Source organism: Myxine glutinosa, chromosome 2, assembly GCF_964187855.1.
Source record: "Myxine glutinosa chromosome 2, kmMyxGlut1.1, whole genome shotgun sequence".
In the NCBI taxonomy this organism is placed as follows: domain Eukaryota; kingdom Metazoa; phylum Chordata; class Myxini; order Myxiniformes; family Myxinidae; genus Myxine; species Myxine glutinosa.
The window spans coordinates 242,149,713-242,165,965 of NC_136262.1; the positions used below are offsets into that span (position 1 = coordinate 242,149,713).

At 42.0% G+C, this 16,253-nt stretch overlaps 1 protein-coding gene across 8 annotated transcripts in view; it reads left to right on the forward strand.

Moving 5' to 3' along the window:
- The window catches only part of LOC137420710 (metal transporter CNNM2), a 147,938-nt gene that overhangs the window by 112,298 nt on the left and 19,387 nt on the right, over window positions 1–16,253 (forward strand). For 4 of the 8 annotated variants that reach the window (XR_013622499.1, XM_068105996.2, XM_068105997.2 and 1 more), the window contains exon 6: window positions 10,057–10,134. The exons of the other annotated variants lie outside the window; for them this stretch is intronic. Coding sequence is in view for 3 of the 4 variants with exons in the window: in XM_068105996.2 (XP_067962097.2) it covers window positions 10,057–10,134 (78 nt within the window). In the remaining variant the exon portion in view is untranslated. The remainder of the gene's footprint in view (window positions 1–10,056; window positions 10,135–16,253) is intronic. 8 annotated transcript variants of the gene reach the window in all.

The window sequence follows — 16,253 nt, forward strand, 5'->3', positions numbered from 1 at the left end:
AAGCTACAGTTTCCCTACTTAAATACATTGAGATGTCTCCTACGCGTCCACAGTCCATGCTATAACTATACAATCCTATCTTTACTATGTGATTCCATCATCTACCCCCACAAACGTAACAGTACTAAAAATGGCATTCTGGCAGAATTATCCCATCTGTAATTCTGGTGGAATTATCCCATTCATAAGGATGGGTCCATCGCTAGTGCATTGAATTTTGGATTGTCCCTTACAGTCGGAATCCATTTCCGTTTCCTGTCTTTGGTCGCTTCTCTTGGTCCTCTGAGAAATCTGCTTCCAAAAAGCTAAATGATCGCACCAGATTTGTTTGTGCTGCTGTCGATTTTGTGTTCTCTGCTTGTGTTGATTGTTCTTTGTTTAATCATATTGAGTGCTCACTCCTGTGTATCGTTTCATGCTCATTCTAATTTGATTCATCCTGCATCTCAGGCTCAGATAACTATGGTGTGCGAGGTTGAGGAAATTGTGCACTTTGAGTTCAAGCATGAAACGTGGCACACTTATAGTATTTGCCCAGCTGATCACTATCTGATAAAGGCCAACTTGAATTTTCCAAAATGGGCACAATTTCCCATCCAAGATGGCTGCGTAATATTACAGAAATAATTACCAAGTCAGAAAAGTAGCTTTTAAATGGCTAAATATGAAAACTATGATATACAATTTGGTATGATTATTGTATGTAAGCTGTTCATTATTATTGCACAAGTCGGGTCACCTGATCAAGATGGGGTTATTTAGACTTTAGTAAACGATCACGAAAATTGAGGTTTTATAGCTAAAATTAACTCGGGAGTCCACCACAGCGATGTTGGGCCAAATTACCTAATCCCATTCTTTGAGGTCCGTTTCTCCCCGGTCTCGTGTTGTCATTTCTTTTCCTCTGATTTTCAGACGTACACACAAATACATGCAGAAAATATCCTTGCGGGGAGGGGAGAGGAGGGTGTGATTTTTTTTTTCTTTTTCTTCTTCTTGACCTGACCCTGAGTATCCCCAGCTTATATGCAAAATTTGTTGGAGATTAGTCCAGGGGTGTGGAATTGTATAGGAATCAAACAAAAGGCTTCCGACTGAACCACCCACACACACATACACACACCTATATATGCTTATCTTATTATATGCTTATTTATTTGAATTTTCTCAAAATGGCTGCTGAATTCCAGATGGCCACATTAGTAATACAAAAAATGCCTTAAATGACAATTTTCTCAACAGAAAAGCATATCACATGAGTTGCTGATGAATATTAGATACATGTTCACTTGAATTTCAATCAGACTGGCTGATGTTTCTCAGATGGACGCAATGCTAGTTGTGTATTTATCCATGCGTTTGATATGAACCAACCAACCATTTTCAGTGTTTAAATCCTGCCTCCATTTATAACATTTAACAAACTAAGACTATCGAATTAAATTGTTTACATTAATATTTGATCAAACTGATGTTATCTCTCACGTTGAAGTGATTCAGCTATGGTCACATTCACCACCACACTTACAAAGGGCAGTGCATTGCAGTTCTGCTTTGATGTACCTGAAACATCCTTGGCATCCTTTGTCGACCTGACATCCACGTCTCAAAAGCTCCAGGCAGGCTTTAGGTGCTTCCTGTCGCGTGCTTTAAGGTAGTTCCCAATGTCGCTCTTCACAGTATTTACAGCCCCAGATGCCGATAACTCAGGAGTGCGCAACACACATTGACCACAATAATCACCTGCCTGGTATGTGGCCCATTTCGTGTGCTAAAGTAATGCTGCTGATGTTGGGGGAATGTTTTCCCAAGATCTCCCCTTCTGTGTGAAAATAACTTTGCAGACATAATTTACATCCTTGCAGTCACTGCGTCGGTTATACATCAATACTACAAAGTGCTTGAGTGATGGTACTGCAGTCACAACAACTTCTTCTGTTGGAGTTTGTGCTAGGCATGTGAATGCATGTGTTACCTCTTCATACACCATCTCCATGGACCAGGCTGTGGTGTCCCCTCGACCAGTAATGGCTGATGCCTGCTCACAGTCGGTGAAAGCATGAAAGACACCAAGAGCTTGAGACATCTCTGTTCCAAGAGACATTGCTATGTTGTGAATGGCAATGTGTCTGAAAAATGTCCCCCACATTGAAACGCAACCCACAATTCATAAACATCCAGTCCAGTGAAAACAGTAATGTCCAACACTACGATATCTGCATCTACTGTTCTCACCATTAGTTTTGGGAAGAATATGCCCCTGCAGTTGAGCAGCAGGAATTTGGCGGGTGTAATTGTCACCATGCATTCAGTCTAATTAGACCTGGCCAATTTTTCAGAAATTGGTGTTGTTGTAGTGTATGAGGCATTTTTGAGGAAAAGTTGGTAAACAGACTTTTTAACTCTTTTAAGGTATGCTGAATCCAAATATGCTGTATACCAGGCTGGCAATTGAGTCATTCACCTTGAAAAATGCAAAACAAAACATACGCAAGTCGTGGAAAGAAAATGTTCACATGGAGCACAGATCTATGAAACAATAAACACAGCTTATTATTATTATTCTCATTATTATTATTACTAATATTATTATATTGTCTAATTATATTAATATGTATTGCATTTGAGGTCAGAATGGAGTCGTTAATGCAACTGAAAAGGACCAGCAGCTGGTGTGTAGCATATGAAGACTGCATTAAATGCCAGCAGAGTAAATCAGACAAACTTTTTGAAGCTACAGAAAAAGGACTATTGTCTCTTCGCGAAGCAACATCGGCACGCCATAAATTAAGAGATGAAAAGAATCGTGATGTGATTGACAGAATCACATTCGTGCTAAGTGCTGATTCCTCGCAGGCACTCGTGTGGCATGAATCGTCTTATGCTGTGTACACAGACAAAGGAAAAATCAAACGCCTTCAACAATCAACCAGTACTGAGAGTACTCCATCCTCAAGTTTCAAAGGTTCAACCACTGCAGAAGCTCACAGTACCGCTACAAATTTACGCAGTCGCATGAAGGCCATGAACTGGAAAGCATGCATGTTCTGTCAAGAATCTGATAAAAAAGTGAAACTTTCTTCAGTAGCAACATTGAAAATGAGCAAGGAGATACTCGATTCTTCAAAATATGACCAGCAGCTTAGTGTCCGTCTTGCTGGGGTACATGATCTAATGGCTGCTGAAGGGAAGTATCACCCAAATTGTTACAAGCAGTTCTTGCGAACCACAAATAAAACGAAGGAAGAAGCACAGAACACTGACCTACCAATGATTTGGCTAACCAAGGTGTTGAAATATGCTGCCAGTCAAGGCCATGTACTAGAACGTTCAGAAGTGTAGAATCGCTCCTGTGATCTTGCCATTGAAGCTGGAGTGGATGTTCCACAATCTTTTGGCAGCCGTTGAATGACATTTAGAGAACAGCTTTCCGCACACATCAGAGATGTATGTGACTTCATCGTACTATGTGACCAATGCCAGAATGATGAGGAAAATTAATAATCTCCCCAGTTCCACATTTTAAGGCAAACGATGAGGAGTACTTGTTGATGGTTCACATCGCACTGAAATTACGATCTGATATACTTTGTCAACCACCTCATAAAGGTCTGTCTGTCCACGAGGAAGATGCAATATCATGTGTACGAGGGAGCCTGTACATGTTCATATGTCTTCTTATTGGTGGACAAGATGTTTTTGAACACATGTCCTCGTCAGGTACAGATGATGGTGATGAACTATTACCAGAAGAAGAGGACACTTAAATGCCCAACGAAAGTACTGATGACTGATTCTGAAGTACAGTCTCGCGTTATTGTGTCAAGATTTAGTGTATGTCACTTCTGGAGGCAAGAAGTGGACCCCAAAACATATTGGCCCTGCTAGCACATTACACCAGGCAACACGCTCGAAGCAACTGGTGCTGTTATTTCATAAGGTGGGGCATACACTAATTTATAGAGATGTCTTGCAGATAGACACTCTTTTAGGCAAAGTTACACTGAGAAGCATGGATGAAACAAACGGTGCTGTAATCGAGAGGACTATGAATTGCTGATTCCCTTTCACACAATATCTGGGTGTGACACAGTTTCTCACATAGCAGGTCACAGCAAGAGAACATCATGGGAAGTGTTCAAGAATAATCATCATCTGCTGTCAAACTTGGGAAAGCACCCACTCACTGATGACACCATAAAGTTTGCGGAACAATTCATTTGTTAAATGTATCATCAGGATGAGATAGTTACCTGTGATGAGGTTCGTGCAAGACTGTTTTGCAAATGTAGATCTCCTGAAGTACCTCCTCCCACATCTGATGCAGTGAGATTTCACATACTGATGGCTCACTACCAGGCTATGGTATGGAGACAAGCCATGTGTGCCCACCCACACCTACCTTCGCCAGTTGGCCATGGATGGATATTACAGGATAATAAGCTGATGCCACAACTCATGTCTCTGCCACCAGTACTAGACATTTGTGAAGAGGTCATCTTATGTGGTTGTGCAACGGGGTGCTCAACACAACGATGCAGTTGTCAAAAAGAAAGCAACTTGTATTGCACTGGGGCCTGCAAATGTAGTTCAGGTACCGACGGATGTAGAAATCATTAATGTATCCCAATCCAAACCAGCTAAGAAGAATAAGAAGATGGAGACGAGTTTCCAGTGATTATGGAGCTGGTAGCTTCTGAAAAGAAAATGAAATAGACCATTTTCACATGGGTGGAGGTTGGGGGAAGTGGTCGGTGGGGTGCACAATGAGTTGGGTCCCCTTCCCGCACCCTGACGCATTACAACTGAAAACTGAGCTTGGTAAACAATTTTTTCCCTGTTTAGGAAAGCAAAATTGTGTTGGAAAACCGGTTTACCAACTTTCTTCAAAATGCCTGCAGTAGTTATTTTGTGAGAAAAGTGGCCTCGTCTAAATCGTGTTGCATACATTCGGGTTTTTTTTTTTTTTTTTTTTTTTTTTTTTTTTTTTTTTTTTTTTTTTTGTATACAAGGTCGAGGCTCGTGAAAGAGCGAACATTAATCACACAGAAAGACAAACCGACAAATAAAACATATAACAGGGAGCGGTAGACAAGATGGGGAGAGAGGGGGAAGGACACAAACACAACATTTGAGAGCAGGGACCGAGAGACATGGAGACATCGAGAGATCTGAGAGAGGGCGAGGGCTTTGGGGGGGGGGGGGCGTGGGAAGGGGGCGGTGGGAGAGGTATAAAACATATGGACACTGCCAGGACTTCCAGGAAAGAAGTTGGAATTTCAAACAAGGTGGATCTGGGGTGAATTAGCGGGGGTAGAAAAGATCAAGGTTTTGGATGGGGGAAGATAAGAGATGGTGGTGAACAGCTGTTTTAAAGACCTGGAGGGAGGAGTGGGATTGAAGGGAGTGAGGGAGTTTGTTCCAGAGGCGGGAGAAAAGAGGAATGAAAGAGTGAAGGTGAGCAGAGAGCCGAGATTTCGGCAGTTTAACCATCAGAGGGTTGCTGGCAGATCTTGTGCGACCTGTAGGAATATTTGGGGGACAGAGCACAGAGAGAGCTGGGGGTGCAAGGCCGGAGAGGAGTCGGTAGAAGACAGAAAGACCACCTACCTGCCTGCGGTGAGTGAGTGAAAGGCCCTCAGAGATAGCTTCATCGCGGGAGATTCCAATAATTCTGAAAGCTTTGGTTTCAACAGCGTGAAGCCGAGCTAGGTGTGAGGCAGGAGCACCGGCCCATAGGGGAGAACAGTATTCCATTGAGCTGCGGATGAAAGCCTTGTATGTGGTGAGGAGCTCAGGTGTGCCGAGGAAGGACTTCGCACGACGGAGGATGCCCAGTCGGCGACTGGCTTTGGAGGCCAGCTTGGAAATGTGGTTTTCCCAAGAAAGATCATGGCAGAGATGGTGGTGAACTTTCGGGTTAAATCGGATAATCAGAAAATCGGACTTTCGGCAGATTCACTTCGCTTCTCCTCATTTAATGATATGAGCTCTGCGAGCACTTTCCCATGTTCCATTGACTTTTCAGTTTGGCCTTGATCCACTTTTTCTGACCTTTCAGCTCTGTTATACAGTGTTGTACAGTATACAGTGATGACAGATATTGCGTATGATACATGGCATCCTGTGCCACCATATCACATGCATTTAACTTAGCCAGAAGCATAGTGTCATTCAGCAGAAGTGTGCTTTTTCTAATTATTTTTCGAATTATTTTAAATGTTTGTTCTAATTCTTCCTCTTCATTAAGGTGGCGACATCAATATCTATAGGTAGACATTTCAATTCCTGGAATCATTCAATGTTTGCATCAAGGCTCTCATATCCAGAACCAACAAACAATACAAATATTATCATTGTACTTCATGATATATAGGTTCTTCTTCTTTTTATATGCAGCACAAGGCTGTGGGGTAACATCATTTGGATGAGGGTACGGTTGTGCCGCTGAGGCAATGCCTCTTGTAGGTTAGGGCAGAAATTTGGAATTTGTTCATGGTGCCGGCGATAGCTTGTATACACTTCACGAAGGACACCTTGGGATTTTTAACGTCCACCAACCAATGCTGGCAGACGGGACAGTTTAACATCCATCCTAGGGATGGCACACACGTTGATGAATCACCCTGCCTGTGAAACAGCAGAATGACAGTTTATAGCTGGGTTGCGATTCAAACCCAGTCTAGACAGCTTAGAGGTGAGTGTGTGTTTATAGGTGATAATTAATAACAATCAAGTGGTCAAGGACAACAGCTTTACCCAGGATACCCCTGGTGGCGGATTTGTGTTTTCCATGGCTAGCGACCCGAGAGTTACTTTAGCGATTTGGGAACTAATTTGGCGATATCATTGGCAACGGTGTTGTTGTTAATGTTGTTGTATGGGCCCGGTCAGTTCTCTTGAACAAGCCTGTGGCACGTTGACAGCCTCTTGATCTCCCAGGGGTGACCTAGAGATCCCCCACATCTAGAATGGTGCACTCCCGCCTTCACAAAGTTGGGGCCATGACAGAGTTAGAGAGTGAGAGGGAGAGACAAGAGAGAAAGGGCCGGTTCATGGGGATCGATTGGCACTCTGACCGTGACCGTGACCACCCTGCCCCGACAAATTTGGGCAGCAGGGAAGAATGGGAAAGATTTGGCCCCCAACTTGCATTGGGGGAGGGGTGAGGGGGGTACAACCACCACAAAGAGGTGTCCCCGATAGTTGTTGGCAACAGTGTTGAAGTTGGTAATTGTTTTGATCAAAATTCAAATACATAAGTACTACTCATAACCATCCATGAGACCAACCACTATGGCCATGCCAAGAATAGTGTGTCAAATGCCAACCATAATGATTTCAGAGCGGATTTAATGATTTAGGTAGGATTTGACTCTTATGTTGGCAGCCATCTTGGATTTGGTGGCCATCTTTGAAAAAAATCACTTGGGCCTTTATCAGATATTTATCTGGACATTAATAGCTACTACTATGCTAGGTGTCATGCTTTGAACTCAAAAGTGCACAATACTTTCACCATATTGCTCTACTAGAGGGAGAACAGGTGCACAAAATAAACTAGAGCGAAAGCGAAGTCAATGGCACACTAGCCCAAATACACAATTCCCACCTAAAGCAAAGTTGAAAGATGGCATAAAGTTCCACAAGGATTATTGACCCAATATCAGATTTTGAGTTTTAAAAAATTCCGTTTTGACCTTTGATCCTGTCCCAGCTCCCTGGAGCATGACCAAGGGTGAAATAACAAGGCTGAAAGTAGAACAGTGGTGTAGCCAGGCTTGTTCGATACTTTAGTTGAAGAGGTATGGCCTGGGTGAGGATACCAATGAGCAAATAATTTAAGTATTAAATTATTTTGAAGTACTCCAAGTCTCTAAGCTGTCTGTCCCCATGGAAGTGAAGAGATTGCATTGAGACACTGGTTTATTCTATGTTTCGAGTCAACAATGAACCAACCATACACCGCTTCAATCCAGCACCTTTGCAGTCACGCCAAAGGGATTGCAGTGTTATGATTATATGTACTATATTATTATTAACGTTATTATTATTATTGTTATTATTATTATTATTATTACGAAGACTATGTTACTGTATTAATAAACCGAGGCTAATTCCTTACTCTCGCGATAATTAGTACAGCGCTTCTCATTGAGTCATCCATGAACCATACACCACTTCAATCTAGTAACTTTGCAGTCATGACAAAGGGATTGCAGTGTTACGATTATATTTGCTATATTATTATTGATGTTATTATTATTATTACAAAAACGATACTATTGTAGTAAGAAATCTGGCCTAATTTGTCTGAAGCGGCCTGAAGGTGAGGTATGAAGGAATGAAGCCTACAGCCTATACGTACCATGTGGTTGGAAGAGCCGTAACGCCGATGCTTTAGATATTTGATGGTCATTTTAACAATCGGTTTGTTTGTGTTTCACACAAATGAAAAACGTAAAGGTAGAGCATGGCGATTGTGATATATGACAGGTTCGATGATATGTTTGGCCTAAGCAGCAGAGAAATCAAAATGCCGGTGTGGAGTCAGCCGTTGTATGCTGTAATGATATCACAGACATGATCACATCACATCACCCCTGCCATGTTACCAGATGCTCGGCTCTGATTGGTGTATGTTTGTGAGGGGCATACATACATACATGTGGATATTCGGACAGACAAACTGTTCTAGACGGCTTTGCCCTATGGGCTATGCCGTAAAAAAAAATCGCTTCATATTTCATGCATGCCCCTAATGTTGATTGCATATACAGAATATACAAAGTTTAATTTAGAAATGTGCCTGTAATTGTATGTTTTGGTTTTTGTTACCGTTTGAGGGGACTGGGCCAAAATGATACTGCTCTTGCACCGTCCTGCCATGTGGTGATCATAACTACGAACTTTGGTGAATTTCTGTCCAACTGTTTAGGGGGAGATAAAGTGACAGACAGACGGAGATGATTACAATATCCCCTCCCACCACCCGGTTTTTTTGTTTGTTTTGTTTTTTAATCATGAGTACTGTCTTTGTACTGTCTTTGTCTTTCCCTCGCGGTCCCTATGTGCTGTCTTTGTCTTTCCCTCGCGGTCCCCATGTGCTGTTTTTGTCTTTCCCTCGCGGTCCCCATGTGCTGTTTTTGTCTTTCCCTCGCGGTCCCCATGTACTGTCTTTCCCTCGCGGTCCCCATGTACTGTCTTTGTCTTTCCCTCGCGGTCCCCATGTACTGTCTTTGTCTTTCCCTCGCGGTCCCCATGTACTGTCTTTGTCTTTCCCTCGCGGTCCCTATGTGCTGTCTTTGTCTTTCCCTCGCGGTCCCCATGTACTGTCTTTGTCTTTCCCTCGCGGTCCCTATGTGCTGTCTTTGTCTTTCCCTCGCGGTCCCCATGTACTGTCTTTGTCTTTCCCTCGCGGTCCCCATGTACTGTCTTTGTCTTTCCCTCGCGGTCCCTATGTGCTGTCTTTGTCTTTCCCTCGCGGTCCCCATGTGCTGTTTTTGTCTTTCCCTCGCGGTCCCCATGTGCTGTTTTTGTCTTTCCCTCGCGGTCCCCATGTACTGTCTTTCCCTCGCGGTCCCCATGTACTGTCTTTGTCTTTCCCTCGCGGTTGTCAGCTCTTTCACGAGCCTCGATTCAGTATAGAAAAAAAAAAAAAAAAAAAAAAAAAAAAATGAGGATAATAAATGCACAAACAAGTTACAGTATTCTGTGTTTGTTTATTTTCTGCATGGGCCGCATGTTGACAACAAACCGGTCTTCTGGTTCAGTTGATTTCATTGCTTTCACCATGTTTTTGGACGGTTGAAGTTCTTTATCATGTGCTAAATATGTCTATTACATGATGTCGGATGGGAGTTATGCTGAGCTGCACTTTCTGTGCAGGTTATCCCTAACATCTCGGGTTATCGATCTGCATTTTAGTTTTTAAATCACTTCTTATTCGAGGATAACTTGTATTTTTGACAATGACATTTCTGATCAAGCGAATGCAAATTTAGCAGACCACATTTTGTTGTCCTTGCTTTTCACCCTTGGCTGTATGTATCTCAGACCCTGAGGAAACTCATGAAGGCTTCCTTCCCTTCAACAGGCGGCTGCATATTCGCAGCCAATCTGTCTGGGGCAACGGTAAAGTTGCACGTACGCTCAAGATGTTCCTGAGACAAGAAATGTAGCACCTGCAGTAGTTTTCTCCTCATTTTACTTTGCCAGTAAAGCCGTACTACCTCAAACTTATTTTGTGGTGTACAAGTAAAGTCACAATTATGCTCCAATCCCATTATGAGAAAACGTTTACACTTGAGCATCATCTAATATGTCAGTAAACTAATGGTGCTCATTTTCTCTGGTTCTAGGAAATATGCACTCACATTTCAACCTCATGAGTGAATAGATGCACTCAGAACTCCATAGCCAAATGGATTATAGTTTTGATCTGGAATTGATTTTGAAGCAATGAAAAAAAAAACCTTTTTTTCAATCATTGTAAGTCTTTATAGTATATTGAAATAGACATAGTGAGTACATTGGCTGTTATTTTGGATAAAACTATTAATATATTGTTTATAGCCCAAATGGCCAAAATTTCAGACATTCATCATCCACATCAAAATTCCATTTCAACCATTTACAAAATGAGAGACCCAATGTTTGGGTTAGTTTCTGGATTTTGGAGTTCTGCATCACATTAGTTTTGTACTTATTGATTTAAGTGTGGTTAGCTTTTTACGAGGGCTGTCTTTAATTCTCAGATCAGCACTGTAGTTCTACAGCAGGTTGTGCGGTGAAACTGTATAATCTTCTCTGGATTCTTCCTGAGACGTGTGCAAGCCCGTTTAGAAAATGTAGCAGATGTATCAGCAGAAGCCTTTAGGCCCTGATTTGAGTGCGAGTGAGTGCATTTTATATGTTCACTAGAGAAGAAAGAGCAAGCAAGTTGATGCAGAATTTTTTTTAGCTTACCTGGAACGTAGTTCAGGTGAGCTTATGGGATGGCGTGTCATTCCTCCATCCATCCGTAAACACATGCAACCTCCTCTCTGAAACTGCTGATGGGATTGTGACCAAACTTGGTTAAAATTATCTTTGTGTGGTAGAACTCAAGGTTGTTTATGGCATCCTCCCTCCCCACCTATAAGTTGGTCATTGGAAGGTTTGAAAGTCCCAAAAGTACTTGAATTTCGATATAGTTTGGCCACCATTTTGGTTTGCAAAAAAACCTTTAACAATCCTCTTCTCTCAAACCACATAACCGATCAATGCGAATCTTTAAATTTGTGATCAACTACCCATGGGAAATATAGTCAGTTAACAATGGCATCATCAGTCACGTGGTATGGCAGCCATATTGGTAAAAATCTTCTCTGAAACCGCATATAACTGATCGATGCGAAAGTTTACATATGTGATTAACTACACACAGGAAATATTTGATGGCAATGATGTAATTTATCACATGGCCTGGCAGCCATATTGGATCAAATAAAAACCTTTAAAATTCATCTACTCTGAAACCGCTTAACCGATCAATGCGAAACTTAATATATCTGATCAACTACCTTTGGCAACGTTTGATTAAAAGAAGCTGATCTGAAACACAATATGGCCGACAGTGATAATAAAGAACGTGGGCAATATCTCGGAAAATATGAATTATAGACAGCTTTGAGTTGCACTACTGTGAATATCATGTCAATACTACCTGACCTAAAATGTGTATTACAAATCCAGCTCTTCTTTTTACCCTGATCCATCCATCACTCCACTTTTTGACAACCAGCCAAGTGATCTCTTTTTGTTATAATACAAAGTTCAGGCTCATAGAGGAGCGAGAACATATCACGTAACAGAACAAACAGAACTGTAGAAAGAGGAGGGGGGGGGGGGGGAACAAACCAACAGCAGTGTTGAGGGGAAGAAAATAGAGGGAGGCAAGGAGAAATAAGGGATGTGAGGAAGAATGAAGGCTAGGGAGGAACACATGGGGTGGATAAGATGGATGCAGAAGCAAACTCTCAGGAAGGAAAAACTGGAAATTTGGAAAGAAGTGTGCTTGGATAGGGTTATTGGGCGAGGAACAGATCATGGTTTTGAATGGGGGATGGTGGTGAATAACCATCTTAAAGACTTGGAGGGAATAGTGAGATTGAAGAGAATGTAGAAGTTGGTTCCTCATGTGTGGGTGGAGAGTAGGGAAGGAATGAATGAGTGGAGGTGAGCAACAGATCTTGTGCTTCAGCCTCATCATGGAAGCTTGAATTATTGTTGAGAGCTTTAGATTCCGCAGAATTCATGAGACATGTGTGTTGCTGGGGCACAAAATCATAACAGAGCTGTAATCCATTAAGCTATGGATAAAGGCTGTGAGTAGTTATGATATTCCAATGAAAGACTTTGATCGATGGAGGGTGCCCAGTCTACAGCTGGCTTTTGAGGCCAGCTTTGCTGTGTGGTTGGTCTAGGAAATGTCATGGCTGATGGTGAGGCCTAGACATTCAAGAGACTCCACCTCTTCCAGTGGATGACCAAGGAAATAGATAGGTGGGTTCGTTTGATGATCATTCTGAAGTGACAGAGTGAGCTTGTGAGGTTTTACAGGGTTGAAGGGGTTGTTGTATTTATCAGACCCTTGTGTAATCATTTCCAGATTAGTAGAAGGAGATGCAGCTACAGTTTCATAAACCAGTGTATAGGATTTTTTTAAACTCAACTGGACTATGTCCAGCTGAGTTTTTGTCGACACCCAGTGTCCGTCGTCTGTCTGTCTGCCTCTCTGTCTGTCTGTCGTTTGTAAACAATTCGACGTCTACGCTCTAAAAGTCACAAATATTGATGAAATTTGATGAAACTTGTTATGCAGCATCTTTAAGACATAAACTAGTTTGGGATTGCATTTGGGCGTGCAACGCCCAAAAATGGGCGCGGCAGGGCGGCCATATTGAAAAATCGATTTTTGTCATATATTTTTAGCACATATAAACGACATAGTTTGTGGTTCTATTATGCATATTCTAACCATATTGATATAGACCAGTTGAGTTCAGGTTCCCTGGAACCTCTCTAGTTTTTGGTTGTTATGATGGCTGTTTCTTTGGAGAATGAGCAATAATGAGCAATTTACTATATACCTTATGCATAATCTACATTTAATTGGAATGTACAGCTGAAGGGTAGAACCCACAGTCAGCATTATGTTAGCAGATATCTTTAACAGCTCGTTGGAGTCAGGACAGGTACCAAAGGATTGGAGAGTAGCAAATATAACAGTTATTTAAGAAAGGTTCTCGAGAAGAATTGGGGAAATATAGATCTGTTAGCCTGACTTCACTTGAGAGACGTTTATTAAGGAACGGATAAGGAAATGTTTGAATAATTTCATACTACTTAAAGGTAGTCATCTCCGACTTACCAAAGGGAGGTTTTGTTTAACTAATTTATTGGTTTGTTGAAGCAGTTTCTGATTGGGTGGATGAGGAAAGTGCAGTGGATGTAGGCTATCTATATTTTGACCAGGCATTTTATAAGGTACGACATAGGAGGTTGTGGAGTGGCTGGCTAATTGAATTGGAAACTAGTTTAGTGATTGGAAACAAAGAGTGGCTGTGAATGGGAGGATGTTTGGCTGGGCAGATGCAGGTAATGGGGTACCTCATGGATTGGTATTGGGACCAGCATTATTCATAATTTACATCAATGATTTGGACAATGCGGTTAAGAGTCAGTTTTATATATTTTCAGATGATGCAAAGCGTGGAGGTAAGGTACATATCAGAGAGGAGGATGATCAAATTCAGAAAAGTCTAGATACTTTAATCGATTTGAGAAAAGATTGGCAATTGCAGTTTAACAGAAGGTGCTGGGGAATAGTAAGAATATTGAAAATAGGGATTACGTGTTTCAGTCTTAGGACGTGTCACACAGAAGGATCTGAGGGTGGTAATAGATAGCACAATGTCGGGTAGGTATAGGTAAAGCTAACAGGGTTTTAGGTTGTATTCTTAGGGTGATTCATCAATGTGTGTGCTGTCCCTCAGATGGACGTTAAAGAGGCATCACATCTGCCAGCATTTGTTGGTGGATGTTAAAGATCCCCTAGTGTCCTTTGCGAAAAATAGGCGAGCTATTGGGTGCACCATGAAGAAATTACACATTCCTGCCCTAAACAGCAGAGGGCATCAGCAGCACAGCCGCACCCTCAGCCATTGATGCTACCCCGCTGCCTTTTGCTGCATAGGAACGAAGAAGAATCTGGAATATTGTGTTTAGTTTTGGTCATCACATCTAAGGAAGAATATAGCTGCTATAGGGTTCAGCATAGGGATAGGATACTACAATGATTCCAGGGCTAGCTAGACAAAACTGTGAAGAGTGGCTCAATCAGACAGGACCTTATACATCAGAAAGGTGTCGATTACAAGTATGATAGAGATGTTTGAGATAATGGAGGTTACAGATAAAATAAATGCAGGTTTTTTTTCAGCAGAATGGACAGTGACGGGACCAGGGGCCATAGCTTGAGGGTGAAGAAGATGAGCGTTAGGACTGTTTTAAGGCAGAGATCTTTCAGTCAGAGAGTGGTTAATGCAGGAATGGCCTCCCTGGAAAGGTAATGGCAGTGGAGGTGTTGGAAAGGTTTAAATTGGAACTAGAATGGCACTCGGTGGAGCACATACCTCTGCCAGGCTGGACAGTTGACGTTTTGGATCCCACTGATAGGCCAAATCATGATTGGGCCTGAACCAAAATCTAATAGGCTTATTCTTGTCACCTACCCAACTCATCCACCTTGTTTTGTCATAACGTGGCCACAACATTTTGAAATATCATGCTTTATATCATTTTGGCCCCATCTCTCAATGGTGAAGAATCACTTAAAAAATTCTCGTATCCGGAACCGGATTTGGATCTTCACCATAATTGATTCAATTTGTCCTTGTCACACTCCCAACCTGTTCATCTGAATCCATCCTCAACTTTTTGAGTTATCCTGTTCACAGACAAATACAGACAGGGGTGAAAACATAACCTCCGCCCACCTTTGGTGGTGGGGGAAGGAGATTCACATTTCAGCAGGACAATGATCTGAAGCACAAAGCTAGAGCCACATTTGAGTGACTGAATAAGAATAAAATAAATGTTCTTGAGTGGCCCAGTCAAAGTCCTAACTTGAACCCAATTTAACATTTATGGCGAGACTTGAAGATTGCAATGCATCGACGATCTCCACCAAACTAGGCAGAACTAGAGAAAATTTGACATGAAGAATGGGCAAAGATTTCACCATCTCGCTGTGAAAATCTGGTGGAGACTTACCCAAAAAGACTCAAAGCAGTCATTGCTGAAAAAGTTGCTTCCACCAAGTACCGACCTAAGGGGCTGAATACTTTTTCAACCAGTGTATTTTGATTTGTACACGTTTTTTGCAGCTATTCCTGACATGTAACCTCCTTCAACTATAACAGTGTTTAGTTTGATCACCTCAGTTAGGAATAAAAAGTTCATTTGGAAAAATAATTCCTGCATAATTCATAATTCCTCTCAGTGGCATTATTGGTAGGGGTGAATACTTTTACAGGTAGTGTCGAGGAATTTGGAGGCTAGAAAGTTAAGGGAAGGGAATAACTCCTTCGCAATGAATGGACTCGTATCAAGTGTAGAATATACAGACGAGGCAGGCACAGAGCAAACACTAAAGATCACTCATAAACCAGCTGGGTTTTTCTGTGAATTCAGTGACGACTTGGCAATTCTACTGCGACAAGCTTGACTTCCTGAAAACTGGAATCCAAATCCTTAATACCGCTGCATTCAGATGGATTTGAAAACGCAGTCTCTGGGGTACCTCATGTGGACAAACCCAGTGTCCTCATCAATAGGTCACCCTTTACCCAAAGTTTACAATATTAGTATTAACTGCAGCTGAAATGGCTAATTGAAAGCTTCAAGAGAGTTTGAGATCAGCGATTGTCGCATCAGCAAACTATTTAACAAAACATGAATCTCACTCTTCCATGAGCCTAGAATGAATGATCGTTTTTTTTAAAGGCCATTTTCCCCGCTAGAGTGGGGGTTAGCCTTGCGGGCCCCATGACAATCATGGTTCCCTGTTTGAGGCAATGTTTTTATGGCCGGATGTCCTTCCTGACGCCAACCCTTGGTCACGCTCTTACGATGCGCAGGGATACGGTGTACCTATTCTAAACCGGGGTACACACCGGGATCATTCATCTCAGCAAGCTGGTACTCAA